Source organism: Platichthys flesus, chromosome 6 (genome assembly GCF_949316205.1).
Source record: "Platichthys flesus chromosome 6, fPlaFle2.1, whole genome shotgun sequence".
Lineage (NCBI taxonomy): Eukaryota > Metazoa > Chordata > Actinopteri > Pleuronectiformes > Pleuronectidae > Platichthys > Platichthys flesus.
In genome coordinates this window covers 6,844,134-6,861,481 of record NC_084950.1, presented here as the reverse complement: position 1 = coordinate 6,861,481, position 17,348 = coordinate 6,844,134, and the positions used below count along the sequence as shown (strand labels likewise).

The 17,348-nt window shown below is 42.4% G+C and overlaps 2 protein-coding genes across 3 annotated transcripts; one reads left to right on the top strand and one right to left on the bottom strand.

Moving 5' to 3' along the window:
* Positions 1–6,587: 6,587 nt before the first annotated feature.
* Positions 6,588–8,821, top strand: mterf2 (mitochondrial transcription termination factor 2). Of its 2 annotated transcripts, none has more exons than XM_062389288.1 (2): positions 6,588–6,637; positions 7,574–8,821. In XM_062389288.1, exon 2 carries the CDS (start codon positions 7,592–7,594, stop codon positions 8,717–8,719), a length of 1,128 nt encoding a protein of 375 aa, XP_062245272.1. In that variant the 5' UTR covers positions 6,588–6,637; positions 7,574–7,591; the 3' UTR covers positions 8,720–8,821. The 2 variants fall into 2 exon arrangements, with proteins under 2 accessions (XP_062245272.1, XP_062245271.1); XM_062389287.1 differs by lacking the exon at positions 6,588–6,637 and adding an exon at positions 6,731–6,799.
* Positions 8,822–12,127: 3,306 nt separating this feature from the next.
* On the bottom strand, positions 12,128–17,293 carry LOC133955587 (dihydrofolate reductase-like). The gene is made up of 6 exons (XM_062390496.1): positions 16,694–17,293; positions 15,101–15,150; positions 14,745–14,850; positions 13,216–13,342; positions 12,869–12,984; positions 12,128–12,768 (listed from the first exon to the last, which is right to left on the bottom strand). Exons 1-6 carry the CDS (start codon positions 16,855–16,857, stop codon positions 12,678–12,680), a joined length of 654 nt encoding a protein of 217 aa, XP_062246480.1. The 5' UTR covers positions 16,858–17,293; the 3' UTR covers positions 12,128–12,677.
* Positions 17,294–17,348: the final 55 nt, after the last annotated feature.

Genomic DNA, 17,348 nt, shown 5'->3' with positions numbered 1-17,348 from the left:
ATTTCAGCCTTTTGGAAAGACCTAAGTATTAGTGGCACTTTTTCCCCCCTCAATCATTATAAAAATATCTATATACATGCAGCAACAAGGTTCCTGATTTGGGGAATAAAGCATTTAAAACGAGCACTTACAGAAGGGGAGATCATTTGAAAGTTTAAATACATACATTATATTTACACAGTATATGAATATGCAATAATGACTTTCATCTTTTGCTAATTTTTTGCACGATAGTCTGCCATCTTTCTGGTAAAATCCACTTTGCTCCTTCCAAGCTGCACTAATCAATATCTTTATATTCACACTGGATCAAATCAAAGTTTGTAATGTGAAGCGTTTGCTTATAATGTTGAATGCAGACATTTAGCATCAGCCTTTTGTTCCTCTGAGCTTTACAGTACATTTTGGCATCTTCAGATTTGTTTAGGCACAGATTCACTCATTGTTCACTCAGCTGTTTTGAGCTCAAAAGCTTTAACAAACCACCAGGTGCCAAAAAATCAGATTTAACCCAGTTGGCATCGAGCAAACTGTTTTGTATATAAAGAAGCAGATAGGTCTTCCAGGAAATGGTGGAGACCAAAAAGGAGCAAATGTTGGCAGGGTCATAGAAACCCAATTCTAACTGAACAAACATCTCCTGAGCTGTTAACAGTCACATTCCTTTAATATGCAACACGGTACAATGATATAATTCTTTAGGCAGTGGAGCTTTAGGTACTTTCTCTGTCGCTCCACCTTATTGCCACCAAACAATCTGTTGACAGCTGAGCAGCCTGACTGGTTTTAAGTCATCACTTAATCACAGCCTACAGCCCAACGACATTCTCCGTCCATCAGATAAGTCAAAATCACTGTTTACGAGAACTATGTGATTAAAACTGAAGAGACACTTTGTAACAGGATGGAATATGGACATTTTCACTCATGGGTTGTTTTAAAAAGCAAAATCGCATTTTCGCAGATTTAACTATAGTACAAAAACAACCATAGAGTATAAAAACAACCATTTCATAATGGAAAACATTTCAATAAAGATATGATTTATGGACATATTTCATCGCACAGTTAATGTCAGTTGGATGTAAAATACCTCGGAGCTACTTTACAGAAGCTGTTAAGCGCCACATTCATCACCAGTTAATCTCCTAGTACAACCAGGATCCTCAGTCATTTTTATTTCGCTTGCCTTATTTATTCCAGAACGAGTTTTTGCCTCTTTTTTTTTCCTGATTACAACGAATGCAGCAATCGCTCCAACCACCAGCAGCGCCGCCACCCCTGCCCCCGCTGCGTAAGCAGTAACGTTAGAGGCCGGCGGCGGGTCAGCAGTGGGGTTGGCATCAAGTTTTCTGGTCTTCGGATTAGAGGTCACAGGATTGATTAATGTCAGGATGGTCTCCTGTTTCAAAATGCACCTGTTCCAGAAATGGACCTCACCATATTCATCTGGATCATCTGCATCATCCGCATCATAATCATATGTGAAATCATCATCATCATCCAGGAAGTCAGGGCCTTTTAAAACAGCACACCAGTACACGCCTGCATCGTCTATCTGCACGCCGGAGATTATCAGCGTGGAGCCGTTGTCAGACAGAGTCACCCTGCCGTTCAGATCCTCCAGGCTGGGAGCCGTCTTGTCTTCTGAGTCAAGGATGAGGTTATATTCCCCTGACGTCTCAGTGCGGTACCACAGCACTCTCTGGGAATCGCTGTAGATAACTTTACATTCCAAAGTGATGTTCCTGCCTCCAAAGTCCTTTTTTTCTTGGGGTTTCTCTTTGGGACAGAGCATCAGCGAAAACTGCAGCTCAGATGAGGTGGAGACGCATGAATAATCCCCAACGTGTTCATCAGTGACGGCAGGAATTATCAACGAAAAGTCCTCTGACCTATCACCAGTTGATATATACATCTCACTGCTCCTCGTGCTGCTGCTGTTGATCTTTTCCAGTGGTGTATCCCATTGCTGGTTCTTTCCCTCAGAGGGGCACTTCAGCACCACTCTGTCCCCGTGTGACACAAATATTGCAATGCTCTCGCTGTGGTCTTGAAAGGACATGTCTTGGAAACTGAGGCATTTCTTACCTTTAATCACAAGACAGTGAAAGTGCTGCGAACTCTTCAACAAGCTCGTGTCAATCACGAGACTGGCCCCTCGGTCTCTGACCTCCACGAGACCCTTCATCTCCTCCACCACGGGCTCCAGTGACACGCTGCTGTCCAGAAAGAGTGTGGTTTCAAAGGACGGATGCGTTTCATGGTACCAGTGCACAGAGGTTCCCTCCAGACCAGCGGAAGTGCTGTTGCAAAGCAGCTCGACCACTGTGGCTCCCTCCTTCACGATGATCTCCTCAGATTCTACCTCCTCATCGCACACAGAGAGCCGCTGTGTGAGCTGGCTGCTGAGTTTCTGGTTCTGCCAGCATTCCCTACGATAAATCCCAGAGTCCATGTGCGTGAGGTTAAGGATCTGCATACCGAGCAGCTGATTATCGTGGTTGAGGCGGACACGATCCAGCAGCTCAGGTGGAGGTGTGACGGCCGTGCTTTTGTCAGAGGAGTTTCCAAGCAGCTTGTCTCCCCCTGGTCCAGATCTGTAAACAACAATGTAATCCACTCCGAAGCAGTACCCCATCTCGATAATGCTGCCCTGCGCTCTGAACACGGGCACAGGTTCCTCGCTGTAGGCCCGGTGGAGGAGCTGGAGGCAAAGCAAGAACTCAAGACACCACAGGGAGGTCATCTTGTCTGGCTGTCCCGGGCCATGTGCTGCTCACACTGCGTACAGTAAGCTGGTTTTACTGTATCCACTGCTGCCTTTCACTTTGGATCCACCTCCAGCTTGTTCCCTCCTCTTCCACAGACCAACACAAACACACATGCACAGCGACAGACATACACACACGCCAAGTTACTCGAACGGAGAGTGATGCATCAAAGTCTTTAAGTTAACTCTGCCAAGTCTGACACAACGGATGGAGCCAAACAGAGCATACTTATAAAAAGTTAGGATTCTGGTTGTTCATTAACAGCGTTGGTGTGTTGTCGGACTGGATTGCTCTCCGCTGTGGGTGTGGTCAGTCACCATGACAGCAGTTTAAAGGAGTGTTCGCCTGCACTTGGAAATTCCGCACAGGCAAGAGGATTCTTTGCTTTGTGGAAATGCACCCAGATCATGTTTCTTTTGTACCAACATGCCCGTTATTAAAAGAGCATGCTTATCTGAGCTCCATCTCTGAGGTATCGGGTATAATGTGTTTCTGTGTTCTTGCAGCATCATCACACTATTTCTTTAGTCACTGCGAGGCAACACAAAACTCCCATTCATTCTGGAGCTGGGTGGTGTGATAAAGAACATAAAAGCTGTAAAATCCAAATGGCTCCAGTCATTTTATAATGCCAACAACATTTTAAAAATAGAAATCTCTCCTGCCCTCGGGAGAGCAGCATCACAATGTGGCAGTTTGCTTTAGAGTTAATATCTTACTTATTGTTCATGTTACGTTTGGTTACTTTATTCTAACCATCAATGTTGATGTGCAATCTGTTTCAATGACTACTGTGTCATTGAACTATTAAACCTGAGCTGTAAATGTGCTTGTTAATAAACAAAATAAACCAAACAAGGGTTAAAACTGGTTTATGAAAATGTAACAAATCTGACTTTCTTACACTCGGCTCTGACTGTAAGATGAAATCTGGAACAAAAATAGTTTGTATGTGTTATCAGGAACTGGTTTGTTCTTTTGACTCCTGCTCTCTCTTGCACTTGCTTTTCAGGTTGTAAATGTTTTAACGTTTCTCTGGTGTTTAAGTAAAAGATATACCTAGCTGGGAAAACCCATTTTAATAGATAACACTTTAGCCACGTGTTGAGGAAGTGGGTCACATGGGGCCTTTGGTATGATGTTGAGAAATCGACCTGTTTGTTATACTTTGGGCCAAGTGAGATGAAGGTCAAGAAAACTGGTCGACTGTGGAGCAGACAGGGTGAGATGATCCTGGAGGAAAAAGGTTTTGAAAGTTATCTGAACAAAATATCCTTTGCAATTTCTACACAGGACCAGTAAGATTAAGAGGGGCCATGGGCCAGAGCCGAGGAAAGGAACAGAGCCTGGGAAAGCTTATGCATTAAAACGTTAAAAAGACAAAGAACTAATAAATAGAGACACAATTTGCCACCAAGAGAGAAAGAAAAACAACCACAAAGATGTAAAATGGCCGAGACAAAAAGACAACAAAGACAGAAAAAACTATCACAAAGAGATAAGACGAAAGAGACAAACCGAATATAAAGAGATAAAAACAACCCAAAAGAGACAAAAATCAAGCACATAGAGTGAAAGCCAACTCTTAGACACAAAACGACCGCACAAAGAGATGAGAAACGACTATGAATAGATTGCATTGTGTGCAACATTTTGAATCTTACAGTCAGGGGGTTCTTCGCTCTTTCTAATATCTTTGCCTAGGGGTCCATTTTCTTATGATCCGTTCATATCTCGTCTGTACAAAGCCGCACCAAGTGTGTGAGCATGGCCGGCAGTTTGGAAAAGCTTCTTCTCTCCTCTTCCAGCTCAATGCCTTTTGTTTATGGATTGTCCCGACGTCTGCTCCCTCCTCTCCATTTTGTCTCTGGCTGATGCCGCTGTTCCCTGAGCACCGATGTGTCTGTGCTGTTGTTACCTGGTCACTGTTGATGCTCTCATATTTTGTGCAACCCACAACAATGAGCGTGGGAACGTGCCAAGTCAAAGTACGTGCCAACACGCCTGGATTTCAAGTTCAAACAATGTCGACATTCAAACACCTACTGCAGTTATTTTACTTGCGTCTTTATTTGACAGTCGATGGAGAGAGACGTGCAGTTTAACCAGGAGAGCTGCCGTGGACCGACTATCAGAAGGACTTCATGTGAAACCACGGTTTCTCCAAGGCCCCTCCGGAGTGTTAGGTGCATTTCTGAAATCAGCTTCTGTTTCTATCACGGAGCAAATCGTGTTGAATCACAAGGATTGTCCAAGTTTTGTAAATATTGTAATCAGGCCTGGTGGACTTGTGGTATGGCATTTGTTATGACTCTGAACTTTGACTCCTTGTATGAAGACTATTTTAGGTTTGATCTTGGACTTTTTATTACTTGTACTTTTTTCCTCATGTTAAGGTTTTTGTTGGATTTGTGTTCTACCTGACTTTTTTTTGCTCCTCGTGTGTTTTCACCTTGACTTCCTGTCTTTGTCTTGTTTCCCGCCCTTGTGGATTTCTGCACCTCTTCCTCATGTGTTTCACCTGTGTCCTATTACACCCCCCCCCCCCCCCCTTTTATCGGATCTGCATTTATGGGTCCACCTGCTCCATAAAACCTAACAGCATTAGTTATAAAATCCAAAGTTCAATCCTCATCCCTGCCTTTGTTGTCTGCCTCTCTGTGGTGTGGAATCAGTTGAGTTTGTCTTATCAGTCACACATCATGTATATTATCTTGAACTGTACAGTAGAGTGCTTGAAGTTGTCATTGAGACTACAGAATAAATAATTACACACCATTGATATTATGCTTTATCTTTATATTCAGTCTGTGTGTCCATTTTACTTTTGAAAATTCAGTAAATCAGTTGGTTACATTTTGTTATTTAGTGATTTCTTTTTCATGTTATTCCTGCTCAAGTTTTAAGTTCCTCATATTATATTATACATTATATATTATATATTATATATTATATATTATATATTATATATTATATATTATATATTATATCATAACAGAGAAAGAGGAGGGGCCAGGAGGGGAATGAACTGATTGCGTGAGTTTGCTTAAACGCTTGAGGGAAGTCTCAACAGGTTGACTGCAAATAGACGAAGGGAGATTGGTGCTGTTTATTCTGCAGGCCCACATGTCGTGTCATATCCCTGCTTCCTCTTTGAGGAAAGTTGTTCCCCCGTGAAGCACGATAACAACACCCTCAGTGCTCTGCGATTAACCAGCTCACTCATGTCAACATACTGGCTTTCAAAACAGAAAGGACACACCAACCGGTTTCCCCTTCGAGTCGTTTCATCTGTTTGCTAGTACATAAACCATAATGAACCCAGCTACCCACTCTGCAGCGGCGGCTCTCGTGCTGCTGAGGGAACAGCTGGTGATCAAGCATCATGATTAAGCACCAACTGTGAGAAAACTCTCCGTGTGTTCAGTCCAATTCAGCCCTGTGCTGATTGCACTCATCAGGGCCTCCGTATGCTGCCGGCTCTGGAGCTCTGGAGCTGCACCGACTGCTGGATGAGATACAGATGTTATTTGGCCAATTTTTTTTTAGCACTGGACTAACGGGCCGCAATAAAAGAGAAGGAGCTTTTGGGGGGGGGGGGGGGGGGGTATCAGGGCAGTGTGAGTATGGAATCATTCAATACATCACCCTTTCTACATAATGAATGTTGAATGTTTATCTTCCCAGTAATAACAGCTTTTTTTGAAGGGGCCAGTTTGAATTAGAAACCCTTGTTGTGCTTCGCTGCAGTGCTCACCACCGCCTCTGTAGGACGCTGTGGTGAATCGGACAACACAGGAAAAACCGTAGAAGAAGAAATCGGTTTCATAACAAAACGTCACATCCGCTGACCGCAGCTAAAGGTAACTCACGTTCTGAAAAATGTGTTCGTGTTATTTAAATACATCCTCGTGCGTTCTAACACATTAGTTTAACATTAAGTTTTGTTTAATTATAAAACCTCCCAGGGGAATCACACGCGATGCTGGTGGAGCAGCGCCACTGCCTCCTGTAGTGGTTAGCCGGTAAGCTAATAGCAGTTAGCATGTTTCTCTAAATAAAAGCACGGAAGACTTTTATTTTGAAGTCGTTCACCTGATGCGTTGAGTCAACGGGGGAGCCTCCAGTGTAAAGTTCAGATTTACTTATTCTGGCAACTATGTGGGAACGAGCTCCAGAATCCAGAAAGTTTTATTTTACTCTCGAGTTGACAACAGATGTGATTAACGGCTCCTCCTCCACTGTCCCCTGTGAAACATCTGGCAGCAGCTCTGCAGAGTCACCGTCACCCTGCTGCTGGGGATCCTGTGTGATGACAACGAGGCTGTGAGGAGGGGCATCAACCGGTGACTGTGGCAAAGCAGAGAGAGAGATAAACAGTCCGATTATAAATAACGTGGGCAGGAGTCTCTGGGTGCTCAGATGCCAACTTTGACATAAGGGTTTTATTTTATAAGAAAACCACAAACAAGACCTACATGGAACACTCTGCTCGGCGGTGGGAAAGACTCTGGAGACCTTTCTATACCTGTACTCTGAGATAAAGTGTGATTTTATGGGTTATTCACTACTTATCCCTAATTCTTGGAAATTATTATAACACTGTGATTTTCTTTACATCTGTCATACGTCTATATTTGCATTTATTATGGTGCAAGAAATGTATATGTATCAATATTTGCCCTCTAAATCGCTATTGGTCGTGCTCTAATTTTTTGTCAATAGTTCAATATATAGTTATTTTCCTGCTCAGCTGTCAAATCAATGTCCCTTCTTCTCTCCCTCTCTCCGGGGATCAGCATCAGGACTCTGCATCAATGTTGAAGTTGATCGCAACATCCCTGGGCCTCCGGTGCCAACGTGTCGCCGCTCTACCTCTAAGCCTCAGGATATGCTCGACGCTGAGTTCAACAGAGAACCAGCAGACCGTGCAGGAACTCTATGATCTCTCCGTGGACGTTCAGAAGGTCCGGCAACTTAAGGGCTGGGTCCTGCACATGAACCCAGCATATACCAGGGAGGTGTCCAATCAGCTGAAGGACATGGGGGCCTCAGGGTTCATAATCTCTCGGATATTAGCAGATCATCCTGAAGCTGTCCTCTGTCACCCGGAGCAGATGCAGGCTCAGAGAGAGCTGTGGATGATTGTGTGCCCTAACCAGAAAGAGCTGGTTGGGATCATTGAGAAATTCCCGGCCTCTTTCTTCACCTGCTCCAGTCACCACGACAGCCAGCGTCAGAACATCGCTTACTTCCAGAGTTTAAACCTCAACAAGCGGATCATCACCAAACTAATGGCCAGTGCCCCCCAGAGTTTCAGCCGGCCGGTGGAGCAGAACGAGGTGATGGTGCGCGGCCTCCAGGAGGCCTACCTGGAGCTGGGAGGGGAGGAGGCCAACATGAAGGTCTGGCTTCAGAAGTTGCTGAGCCAGAACCCGTTTGTTCTCCTCAAGTCCCCGGAGGTGCTGAGGCAGAACTTGCTGTTCCTCAGGGACAAAGGCTTCAGCGCTGCAGAGCTCCTCCAGCTCATCTCCAAACTCAAGGGCTTTGTCGTCGAGCTGAACCCGGACAGCATGCGCCGCAGCCTCGCGTACTCCAAGGAAACCGTGGGCTGCTCCGAGGCAGAGCTGCGGAACATCGTCCTCAACTGCCCCGCTCTGCTGTACTACCCTGAGGATATTCTGGCAGAGCGCTTCCAGGGGCTCCTTCATGCTGGGATCAGCATGTCTCAAATCATGGGCACTCCAACTGTGCTGGAGCTGACCACGCAAATAGTGAATTATCGCATCCAGCGACTGAGGGAGCGGGGCTATGAATTCGGGACCGGTAGTCTGGAGGTACTTAATGGCACGAAGAAGAACTTTGAGATGAGCTATGGAAAACTACAGCTACGCACAGAGAGACCAATTTTTAACCCTGTCGCCCCTTTACAAGTAGACGACTGACAGAGGTTGTATAAAACCGATGTAAGGGAATTAAAGCTGAAACTGGATTTGTACTGTTCTTATAATTTATTCTGTGTCAGTAATAAAGTGTCTCAGTCTAAAGATGCAACCACTTCTAGTATTTATTCTAGAATCACAATTGATGTGTTTGTCCTCACAGTTTGATTAGAAAAATTACAATGATGCCTTGTGGACTTAAAAGATGCCCGAGAGGTTATTCAAATTAATCGACCACAGCAAACAATCTGAAAATGCAAGAATTTATTGTGTAAAGACTCAAATTCAGTTTGTTTTTTTCACCATGTGCTCAAATCTGTACAGCAGAGAGAATTTGTTTCCTGCTGCCAAAAGTTCCCGACCTTGGGGGATGAAAAGTGGAAAACAACTTGTGAGTCATGGGAGTGCTATTTTTTCTCCAAGCCCCCGTTTTTGCCTCGACACGTTTCATTTATAAATTAGACTAAAGACAATTGTGATCACAGCCTATTCATCAGTTTGCGTCATACTATTACACATGACAATCAGAGCGCTTTTATCACAGATGTTAATTCCTGTCGGAGGAGTTGTGGATGGTGGTGTCACGGCCTCCCAGAGCAGCATCAGACAGTGAGACAAATGCATTGGGCTCTTAATATGTCACACGTTTGAGGAAATACAGTCCCTCGGCAAATAAAGACTTTATTACTGCTTTATTTTCAATTGATCTCATCACAACAACTTCACATATATAACGCTGCATGACTTAAGTGTTTAAAAAGGAGACACGCCGACTCGTCTATCAAACACATTACCGAGGACAAACAAGGCTTTTAAACTCTTTTATTTACTACCTGAGTCACATTTTCACACAATGTTCTTGGCAGCAATGTTCTGTTTCCCTCAGGGTGGAGATCTAACTGTGTCTCTGATTCTTATTGTTACTTTACAAATGGAGAAACTTCATTATAAGATATCTCCAGCAGAAATGTCACATCATTAGAATTGCAGATGAATTCAAATGCACCCACAGGATGAAATGGAAAAAAGGAAGGAAGTGGAGTTCTTTTGATTCGGATTGGAAGTGCTTTATTTGAGCACACTCTTTGGCCATCTTTAGATTTTCAGATCATTTATGCAAAATTGATTTTCCATTATGTTTGGTTTTATTAATAAGCTTTTCAGGTGCGTGTGTGTCATGGATTAGTGCCCGTATTTCTTTTAGAGTAAGCCACAAAATCAATATACAATCTTACGGAGCGGTGTCTAAGGCGATAGAGGACACTGTAAAAGGTTTCCCGTCTCCTTTTAAACGCGTCTTAATCTTCGGGAGCCAGCGAAAGCCCTTGAAAAATGCTTAAGAGTGGCTTTTAATGGGAGCGAGCTTCGCCAGTAATGAAGCCACGGCTTTATGCCTCGAGGTTCGCCCGCTCTAGTAATGTGGATGATGGGGTCACAACAAAGAAAGGGAGGACTTGTGTGTCCAGAGGGAGGAGGCGGGTGGCTGGTATACATTAACAACTTCCACTTCCCATCTGCTGCCGTCTGCATGTCAGCATGGTGCTGTAGTCATGGAGATAGCCACTGGGCAGATGATGCAAAAGTGAGTGCATCTGGTAATGAATTCGAACTCAGCAGATGGAGTTCATTTTCAAACCATTCTCAACATGGAGCCCTCCAGGGGCCACATCGCACCTCAAGCTCACTGCAGCTGACGTTCGGATGTTACTCTTTTTAATCAGTGACGATGTAAGTTATCGTGTCGCAGGGTTGTGTCCGTCCCCAGCGCTGAGGAGCCAATCCAAGGAGTTCATCGGGATGTCTGAAGGTGAAGTAGACGAGACGGGGCCCCGGGTGTCTATAAAATATATAACCTCTATTTCTTACCCAGCGTCCTTTTGCTGTGTCTCCTGCTGTGTGCGATGGATCACGCAGACAAGCCACAGAGGTTAATTAACGAGAGAATAAAATCGTCCTCTAACATTTCAAACACGGCACACTGATTGATATAAGTCATTCTTAACGTTGTCTTTATGGGTCATTTCTCACCAGAAACGGGCGACAACCGCAATTAAAATCTATCATTTTTACACCGATGCCGTCCTTGGGTCCCTTGAAAGGCGCTATACTAATGTACGCTTATTATTATAAAAAAACTACCGTATAAAAAACACCTACCATTGTTTTGTGACATCACTTGTCTCTGAAACTCACCTGTGACTTGATGAGATGACTCAGTTACAGTGAAGACACACCTGCAGGGAAATAAATGTCACATTGATGGACGTCTAATGCACGGAAGGTAAATTACTTTCTATATTAAACGTTGCATCTGAGATTCACATCATGGACTCATCTGTCACCGCTGCACTTGTCACCTGTGGCGTGGTGCGGTCTGTTGTGTTAATATCACCTGCTGGCAGATTCATTCATGTCTGATTTCACACTGCCACTCACGGTTGAAAGCAGCGTTTGTGTCGCTGCTCGTCCTTGAGACCCAGAATAACTCTACTCTTTAAAAATTACTGCGTCAGAAATTCATTTTTTCAGGGATCACACTTTGACTAATTACCGGAGATAAATAACGAAATTAACTGTGGCTCAATTTCATTCAGCAACTTTAGTTTCAGTGTCCTTGTAACGATCACTGCTTGTCAGGCTTGCCCAGGGCCTCACTGTTAATATTGTTAACATCAGTTACGTCGTAAAAATTCAGTCTTTTTATATGATAAATCACAGTATCTGCAGAGAGAAAAGTCCCTTGGGGGGGGGGGGGGGGGGGGGCGGTGTGCATAGTGTGGGTGTGGTCAAGGCCTGACAAGTGAATTTTTCCAGATATTTCTGTAAATGAAAGAGGAACAGGCCTAAAGCTTGTAACGATCAGAGAGTTGATAGCACATGATCAGTGATGTTATAAAAAGGTATAGAGGTATCCCCAAAAAATCTGAGGTGGGAAGTTTCCATTAACAAAAAAAATTTACGATCATATTGCAGGAATGGTCATAATTACATGAATATCAATGGGAATACAATCTACAGTTATTTTTATTTGAAACTCAGGTGTTTGCACTTGCACCAGGAGTTTTATTCCTCCCCCCAGATCGCCCCTGATAGACACTGTAAAGCATTTAGTTGAGTTTTATTTTTGACAGAGGTTATGTTTTCACCCCTTGCTCGCTGTGTGTGCATGATACTTAATGTACAATGTACACCATCACTATTTCAAGACTCAGGCATCAGTAGAGGCTTCAGAATCAGTGAATAAATTAAATATCACTTTAATGCTGTTGGTATAATCTGAGGTATGTTGGCCAGGTTAACTCAGTGCTGTCACATGTCCTTCTGCAATGCCTCCCCCTTGTGGCAAAAATAACCTTGTACAACAGGATGAACAAGGAAAACTTTATTCATAAATTAAACATGTAACTCATTCACTTATTTGGTCTATTAATTGGCTCACTTCATTCCAAAACCCTAGCGAATCTATACAGTGAAAACAATTGGCAATAACTATATCGCTGCTTTTCGAACCACAACAAATAACACAATCTATTGATATCTCTACATCATATATATGGAAAGATATATCATCATAGCATCAAAGCAAACCAGTTGGATATTGACCTTCAATATCACCAAGGAGGAGAAGATTATTTTCCCAGCATCAGGCAAAACTAAAATTAAGCCGAAACACAAATACTTGGATGGACAAATTGCTCTGCGGCCACACTATCTACTCTCAGTGTTCTTCATGGATTAAAAATACTGTTTGGTCCAATTTTTCCCAGCTGTACTGCTCATTGACAAAAAACAGAAGTTATATACAACACATTTTTCCTTGAATTTGCGCAAGTGCGACACACTTTGGGTTTTAGCAACGCCTCTGCGTTTTCTCCAGGAGCTGTGCACAGTGGTTTTAAGGAAGAACAGAACAATCCAGTGATTTCGTTTTTTGATTATCTCAATTTCTGCAGTCTCTGATCTAAATGGCATCACAGATCGATTTCTTGAATACTTGGAATTGGTACTTAACGCCGTCCTCCTCCTGAATGCCACTCGGTACCTGAGGGAATCTTATTTGGAAACAAAAGGGGAAAGAAGGTTGTTGATTAGGACAAAAATGGTTAGAATTGCTCTCTCATGATGCAGTAGGGAGATAAAATAAACACTAACCTTTCTTGTAGTTTGAACACTCCTCTGTCAAACTCGGGGAAGAAAACATCACACTCAAAGTCAGCCATGACATCGGTCAGATAAACCAGATCACACCACGGGTGGCTCAGCGCATCCTGGTCAGAAAACAAGATCAAAAGGTCACATTTGTGATGCTTCTTCATGGTTATACAGCACAAGAAGGAGAGAGACTAAATCTAAGCTGCAAAGGAAACTCTCTGAATGTTGATGGCAGTTCTCTTTTCAACACCACTGCTGTTGTGAGATCATTTTAAAGATTTATTTGTTGGATCCTGTTATTCAGTTTAACCAGTTATTCTCCGAATGTGCAGCTACGACTATTTTACCTTGTAGACCTCCACACCACCAACAACCCAGATGGTCTCTATCAGGTCAGCGAGGGGGGGCTCTGCAGACAAGCGGACAGCGCTCTCAAAGTCATCGGACAGGAAGTGGGCGTGATCTGGAACTTCACTGAAAGTTCAAGAGAAATTCAAAAGATGTGCGTTTACTCCCTGGAGTATATTGAGCAGATAAGGGCTCCTCTCGAATCTCAAGAGCTGACCAGGTGTCGTGTGTGTGATATATACGACACGAGTTGGTCCAAAACCTGATGTATAAGTTGTGTATGAGAAGTGAAAGATGAGGGAGCTGAACACAAAAGACCTCAAAGAACCTGCAATTGTCAATAAAAAGCATTACAGCTAAATATCATAATTCAAAAACTGTGATGAAATTCAAACAAAACGATGACTATTTCAGAAAGTACGAAATATATAGAAAAACTAAATACATGTGAGATTGTCCTACTGAGCAGAAATAAGAACCAGAAACAGTCAATCTCTGAAGGAATTGTGTGATGGCTGTTTTCTGCAGAAGCTGAATTGTGTTGCAGGCTTGAATTTTTAATTGAAGTAGTATATTACGACAGAAATATAAAATGGAGAGGCATAATAATACAACCAGGGCACCAAGCAGTCATGACAAAGCAGTTGTAATAGAACATTCTACTGTTCCTGTAGTGCCTGTAAACACAACACAGGAACAAATTTACCTAATCATAATTTGTAATCTGATACATCTGCATCAGTGACCAGGCTAACATTAAAACATTGTTTGAAACAATGTTTGTCACCACAAGGTTCAGATGAGTCATTGAATGTGTTTGTGTTCTGAAACTTTCTCTAAAAATCTATTGTTGGAGTCTGTGCCAGACTGTGTCTAGACAAAGTTCCTGTTTCAATGCTGTTTCTTAAAGGTTGAACCTCTGTTTTTGATATACTGTTATTGTGTTGATCAGATGATCTGCCTGCTCCACGCGTGCAGCACATGTGTTTTTGAGAGTTCTGCTACTGTTTTGCGGAACTCGGGGGGGCTTCTTAAACTGCCAGTTCTGAGAGGCTCTTTGCACTCTCAAGCAGACAGCCTTGCTCTGTGTTTGAGCTTCGTAATAAAAGACAAACAAACTGTTTGTTTGATTCACTCTTTATTCCTGACAACGACGTAAAATTGGCATCACACAGTGATGGGAGTTTCCATGAGTCTTATTACGTTAGCCAGCTCAAGTTTGGAGAAATGACGCTGAAGCCCAAAAAAACTGGGAACTGAGGTGTTACAACACGTTGTGGAAATCACCTAAAGGTTAACTTAGCTCTGCCAAAACTGAAAGTCCTGAAACACCTGAAGACCAAGTCATTGTGAGGGCTAACTTTGGTTTAAAGGACATTTTGACGAGTATGAATTGTGTCCTCAGAACTACGGAGTCAAAAATGTGTGTTTGTAAAACATCAAACACAACACAAAACAGATGAGCTATGTATGACCAGCAGAATGTGTGGGTGTGTGTGTGTGTGTGTTTGTGAGATATATGACTCACTTCAGTTTGGTGTTCAACACCACGTGTAGAATATTGGCCAATGGGAATGTTGTTTCTGGGTGGGAGAACCAGCAAAGTTTACCCCAGACCATCATGTTCATCTTTCCTGAAATCAAAAGAAATACAAATATTTGTTACTAACGTCGACCTCTCAAGCAGCACAGCTCCCATGTCTGTGATGATGAAACACATTGTAGGCCATATCCAGAGATGAGCATGGAAGATGAGGATAAAATATTCTATAGTAGTGGCCTTTAGGTCATTTTATATAATTAAACACAACACATTACAGGATTATACGTGACCTTAAGGGTGGTGATAATATGATTCGACAGGATATTGATCCGGGGGAATACCTGGTCTCGACACCCTGGTGACAGTGTTGAGGAAGTACTGGAATTCAGACCTGAAAAAGTCACATTTTCAATATTAATCCAAACAAAAAACAGACGGCTTTTACAAAGATACAACTACTTATAGTTTGCAAATAGAGTGAGGAATACCCTTATGAATATAATGTGCAATTAAAGATTATATAGCTAAATATGGCATTAAAACACATACAGAAATCAACTTTTTTCATGAGCAAAGGAGAAAAATATTTCATATAAACAGCAAAACATTAAAAAAATCTTCGGTGGAACTGAACTGCTGAACTGGCTCAATGCGTAAGTAATACACAACAACTTATATGAATAGCAGTCATACATATACCGATCAAAAATAATATATTGATAAGTTTGTTGTGTTTTTATACATTTGCTATATTGATATTGCCATTGTGATATTGCCCAGCCCGTGCATTGCTCATACAGCCTCCAACTGTCACATTTATTTCACTTATTTTATTTGAATTATTTTAGGTTTTACTTTTATTTTCTTTTTAATTTACAATTTTAGCTCGAACTGCATTTACAACATTTTTTTAAAGCTCCTTCGAAGATCAAAGAACAGCTTTTCTTTTTAAGCAAAAAATCTCCATGTCGCAGAATTCTTTTTAAGCTTTTTACTGTAGCTTAGTCAGCAGGACTCGTTGGGCCTGTGACATGATTCCGGTGAGACAATACAGTATTACAGTGAAGTAAATCATATTTTCCATAATAACAATTTCCCCAAAATATTGAAAATCACTTTTTACCAAACTTAGTACTGAAGCATAACCTTCAGGAGACCCTGGACCTGTGACGTGATTTCTGTGAGAATATACTGTATGACAGTTAAGTTACTGAATATTTTCCATTATATATATTTCCCCAAATTACACAAAACCACATTTTCCCAAACCTAGTACTGTAGCATAGCCAACAGGAGACCATGGATCTGTGACATGATTTTGGTGAGAATAAACAGTATTAGACCGATGTTATTGAATAATATTAATAATAAATATTCCAAAATTAATGCTAAATCGCGTTTTCTTAAACTTAGTACTTTAGCATAATCAGCAGGACTCCCTGGACCTGTGACATGATTTTGATGAGAACATACAGTATTACAGTGAGGATAGTGAATATTTTTGTAATATCTCTTTTCGATGTTGCACTTTGCAGACGGTCCCTGCTCACTTGTCTCACGGCAGGCTGTACATAGACACCAACGTTCTGTGTCCATCACTGAGGACAACTCATATTGATGATAACTGGCCTGTAGCCCGTTGTCTACCTTTACACGTTGGGAATTATGCAGCGTTTGTGCTTTAACAACGTTTCACTTATGACTTATTGATCCGGGAAATCCGAGTCTGTGAATATCTTTCCAACTTTACTGAACTCTTCTCCTCTTCTCACAGCTGTTTCGTTGTACCGTGGTTGTCAAAGCAATTTTGGCGATTCTAAAACAGTTTGTACGAATCCCTCGTTAATAAATGTTTTGAACACACTCTGCTGGAGTCACAACCCTCCCCCCAATAAATATGAATGAAATATAAACAATGTGCGTGCGTCTCTTACGGTAAATTCCAGGGCATGTGTCCGTCTTTCCCCATCCCCATGTCATTGCAAACAGCCGCGATGAGGCGCACCGGCTTCCTCTGCATTTTCTCCAGGCTCTTCTCCATCTCTCGCTCAGGTGAACACACACAAGCTGTGAGATCAGGGTCTGCGACTGGAACCATTTATCGGGAGGAGAACTTCACTATCACCGCCCACCGCCCGGCGGCTGTTGGACACGGTGGATTTTACACGCTTTACACATTTTATTCGCGTTTTTCTGCCATCACGTGTGACGTGTCCTCATACTTCAGCAATTTCTCTTGTTGCTTGGTCATTACAGGGTTCATCCACTGCAAATCATTATGGCATAATATTTTCTGTATTTTCCGAATTTGACCGGTTACCATCAGGCAGACGTTACAGAGCCTTTCAGTGTAAAACCATCCGCCCTAAGTTCTCCTTCATCCCATCGTCTGTCCCACTACTCTGTTGACTTCGGGCATGAATCTCAGTGACCGCTGCACTTTGTCTGGCACATTTTACACTTTGGTTTTTAAGCTTTAATGGCAGGTTAAATTGCTGTTTTTCATCTTGTTGATCTTGTTATATCTGTTTAAGTTTATCCGGTGCAATATTCAACTCACTTTTACTCTGCATAATAACGTGGTATGTC